The sequence below is a fragment of the Eurypyga helias genome, unplaced genomic scaffold, assembly GCF_000690775.1.
Source record: "Eurypyga helias isolate BGI_N326 unplaced genomic scaffold, ASM69077v1 scaffold26644, whole genome shotgun sequence".
Classification (NCBI taxonomy): Eukaryota; Metazoa; Chordata; class Aves; order Eurypygiformes; family Eurypygidae; genus Eurypyga; species Eurypyga helias.
This window is the reverse complement of record NW_010247243.1, coordinates 10,566-13,821: the sequence shown is the minus strand read 5'-3', so window position 1 is coordinate 13,821 and position 3,256 is coordinate 10,566. Positions and strand designations below refer to the sequence as shown.

The 3,256-nt window shown below is 61.6% G+C and overlaps 1 protein-coding gene across 1 annotated transcript in view; it reads left to right on the top strand.

The window, feature by feature from the left end:
• The first annotated feature begins 799 nt into the window (after positions 1 to 799).
• Positions 800 to 3,256, top strand: part of CSK (c-src tyrosine kinase) — a 4,591-nt gene continuing 2,134 nt past the window's right edge. Inside the window, exons 1-4 of the mRNA XM_010150682.1 lie at positions 800 to 875; positions 1,258 to 1,371; positions 1,973 to 2,085; positions 2,650 to 2,869. Of these exons, the coding sequence (XP_010148984.1) occupies positions 861 to 875; positions 1,258 to 1,371; positions 1,973 to 2,085; positions 2,650 to 2,869 (462 nt within the window). The 5' untranslated portion in view covers positions 800 to 860. The remainder of the gene's footprint in view (positions 876 to 1,257; positions 1,372 to 1,972; positions 2,086 to 2,649; positions 2,870 to 3,256) is intronic.

Here is a 3,256-nt window from a genome sequence, read left to right as displayed (position 1 = left end):
CCAGGGCTGGATGTTTCCACGTGTGGGTCACCAGGCACCGTGGGAGAGTGGGGCTCCAGCTGTGTAGCCCTTGGCGCTGCTGGGGAGGGGACCAGGATGCTCGCCGTGGCATGAGCCTGGGGCTTGGGGGAGCTGCTCCTCGCTGGATTACCTTGTCACCCGTGCCTCAGTTGACCCCTTGGTGCAGCAGGGAGCATGAACTGCCTGTCTGGCAGCCCTTGGAGATGGGTGGAGGAAGCTTTGCAGGATGGGACTGGGGGAATTTTGCAAGGCAGAGGGAGTCCTGCATGTGCCGGGCAGAGGGTTTGAAGCTTCTCATTACTGATTCCCAGTTGGCTGCCACAGTGCAATAACTACCCTGGGGTGGGGAACGGGCTTCAGCTGCTCTGGGGGGTCATCTCTGCTCCCTGCCCACCCCCAGGCATCGCTGTCCCTCTGTGCCGCGCTGTTTTTTCCCTTGAATCGTCGATGCAGATGCTGCGGTGGCCACGCAGCACGTAAAATCTCTGCTTTTAAGAAGCTGTATCCGTGCAAATGCCTTATAATCCGGGTGAGCAGCTCCGTGCTGGTTCGGCCCCTGGCTGCAGGGGGGCTGAGCAGACCCAGAACTCCCACTGTCACATCGGTCTGGGGACGTTTTGGAAGCAGTGCCTCAGACAGGACCCGTTCCCTTCTTGGTGGTGAAAGAGATGTTTGCGTGGCCCGGGGAGCATCCTTTGGCAGGGCTGCTCCCTCTGCTCCATCCTTATAGAGCCTCCCTGCCTTGCCTGGTTCTCAGTCGTCCTTTTGCGCTGCAGGTCTCATGGTACCAAGTGGCGTGTCCCCCCTGTGAGATACAAGCCTGCCAACCTCCTGAGAAGATGTCAGGGATGCAGGTAAGTGTCTGGCAGAGAAGAGAGACAGGGATGGAGCAGGCTCTCCGGCCTCTCCATCTGCTTCAGAGATGGCTGTGGAGCTGAGGAGGAGCTCAGCTTCTCCCTGTGCCCCTGCAGAAGCCCAGCGCTGCGGGCCCCGCAGTTTTGTGTGTGTTCCCCCCCTTCCCTGTCCCCATCCCAGCTGAAAAGCAGTCAGAGCTCCCAGTGCTGCCCCACCTCCCCCAGACTGCTCCTGGTTTAAGTGGATCCCGTTTGGGTTTACATCAGAGGAACGGGAGCCCCACATGCCTGGGGTTGGTGTGTCCCCATGTGTTGGGGGGGAGACCCGGGGTGGGAGACGTGCCCAGCCAAGCTCTGATGCCATCCCTCTCTCACCAACCAGGCCGTTTGGCCATCCGGTACAGAATGTATCGCCAAGTACAACTTCCATGGTACCGCTGAGCAGGACCTGCCCTTCAGCAAAGGAGACGTCCTTACCATTGTCGCTGTCACCAAGGTAAGGCCATCGCCTCCCCACGGGCCCCCCAGGCTGCTGCCACCACCCTCTGTGCTGGAATTTCCACGGGATGCCGGGAGCATCCCTGCATCCCACGTGGGACCCTCTGTCCCCCCGGATGTCCCTCGGTGCCAGCAGGGCAGGAATCGGGCCACGCATTCAGTTAATTAATCCATGGCCTCGTTAGTTAAGATTTCTCCAAAATGAGTCTCAAGTGCCTCCTGGGAGGTGGAGGAGGGAGGGGAGAGGCTCCTGATTAGGGAGTGGTGCTGTGCTTGGTGCTGGAGGAGAAAAAGAGAGGGTCTGTGGGTTGGAGGGCTCCAGGCTAAGCAGCAGTCTGGGAGGGGGTATCGCAGTGACCCCCATGGGGCCATCAGCATAAGGATTTGCTGACCCCAGCACCGACCCCAGGCTTCGTGGCTGTCCCCTGCCCACCCCATCCTGCCTGCAGGCAAGCAGGGGCTGTCAGGGTGCTTGGGGACATGCAGGCAGCTGCCTGGGAAAGGAGGGGCAGTGCTGACACTCCCGTGGGCTGCTTCTGTGGGATGTTGCCATCTCTGGGGGCCACAGGCTTGTTGTGACACCTCTGCTGTCCCCACAGGACCCCAACTGGTACAAGGCAAAGAACAAGGTGGGCCGGGAGGGCATCATCCCTGCTAACTACGTGCAGAAGCGGGAAGGAGTGAAAGCTGGCATCAAGCTCAGCCTCATGCCGTGAGTATCCTTACACTAGACCAGGTTGCTCCAAGCCTCATCCAGCCTGGCCTTGAACACTTCCAGGGATGGGGCATCCACAGCTTCTCTGGGAAACCTGTTCCAGTGCCTCACCACCCTCTCCAGGAAGAATTTCTTCCTGATATCTAATCTAAACCTCCCCACATTCAATTTAACCCCGTTACCCCTTGTCCTGTCACTACAGGCCCTTGTAAAAAGTCCTCCCCCAGCTTCCGTGTAGCCCCCTACTCTCCATACCCATGGGTGGATAATTCTGGTGTCCCTGCTGCATCTCAGAGCCACCGATGACCCCCAGTCTGAAGGAGCCGGGGCTGCCATGGGGAGGAAGCCCCCAAGGGTGTGTGGGGAGGCTGAGTCCCAGGTTGGGGAGCAGGATGCTGTAGCAGGAGGTGTGTGTGGGGTGGATGGGGGAAGCAAGGGGGAGCATGGGCGAGCTGGCCCCACGCAGGCAGGGGTGAGGGCTGTCCCATGTCCCTGTCACCCCCATACCCTGCCCCATGGGGGTCCGACCATTCGGCTAGCGCATCCCCTGCCCCATCACAGGTGGTTTCACGGGAAGATCACACGGGAGCAGGCGGAGAGGCTGCTGTACCCACCCGAGACAGGGCTTTTCCTGGTGCGGGAGAGCACCAACTACCCCGGGGACTACACGCTGTGCGTCAGCTGCGAGGGGAAGGTGGAGCACTATCGCATTATCTACTCCTCCAGCAAGCTGAGCATCGACGAGGAGGTCTACTTCGAAAACCTCATGCAGCTGGTGGAGGTGAGGCCCCATGCTGTCCCTGCGTGGCGACCCTAGGTCTGAGGGGGGGGACACGCACAGGGGTCAGCGCCTGGGAGACGGTGGGACCTTCTCTGCCGACGCCGTGGGTTGAGGGGACAGACCCCCGGGGCGAGGCGGGTGGGTGGAGGGGGTGGCTGATGCGCAGGGGACCGGGAGCAGGAGGAGGAATGGGGACCCCCATCTCTGGTCCCATCCACGGCTTCGTGCTGCCCCCTGGTGGGATGCCGGAGCCCGGCACCCCCTTGGCCCCCCCACCCAGGGTATCACTGCCACCTGTCCCCCGTGGCTGTGACCCCCGCAGCAGGGGGGGCTGCCTTTCACCCGTGTCACCCCCCCAGCCTTCCACCACGGACACGGGCCGGGTCT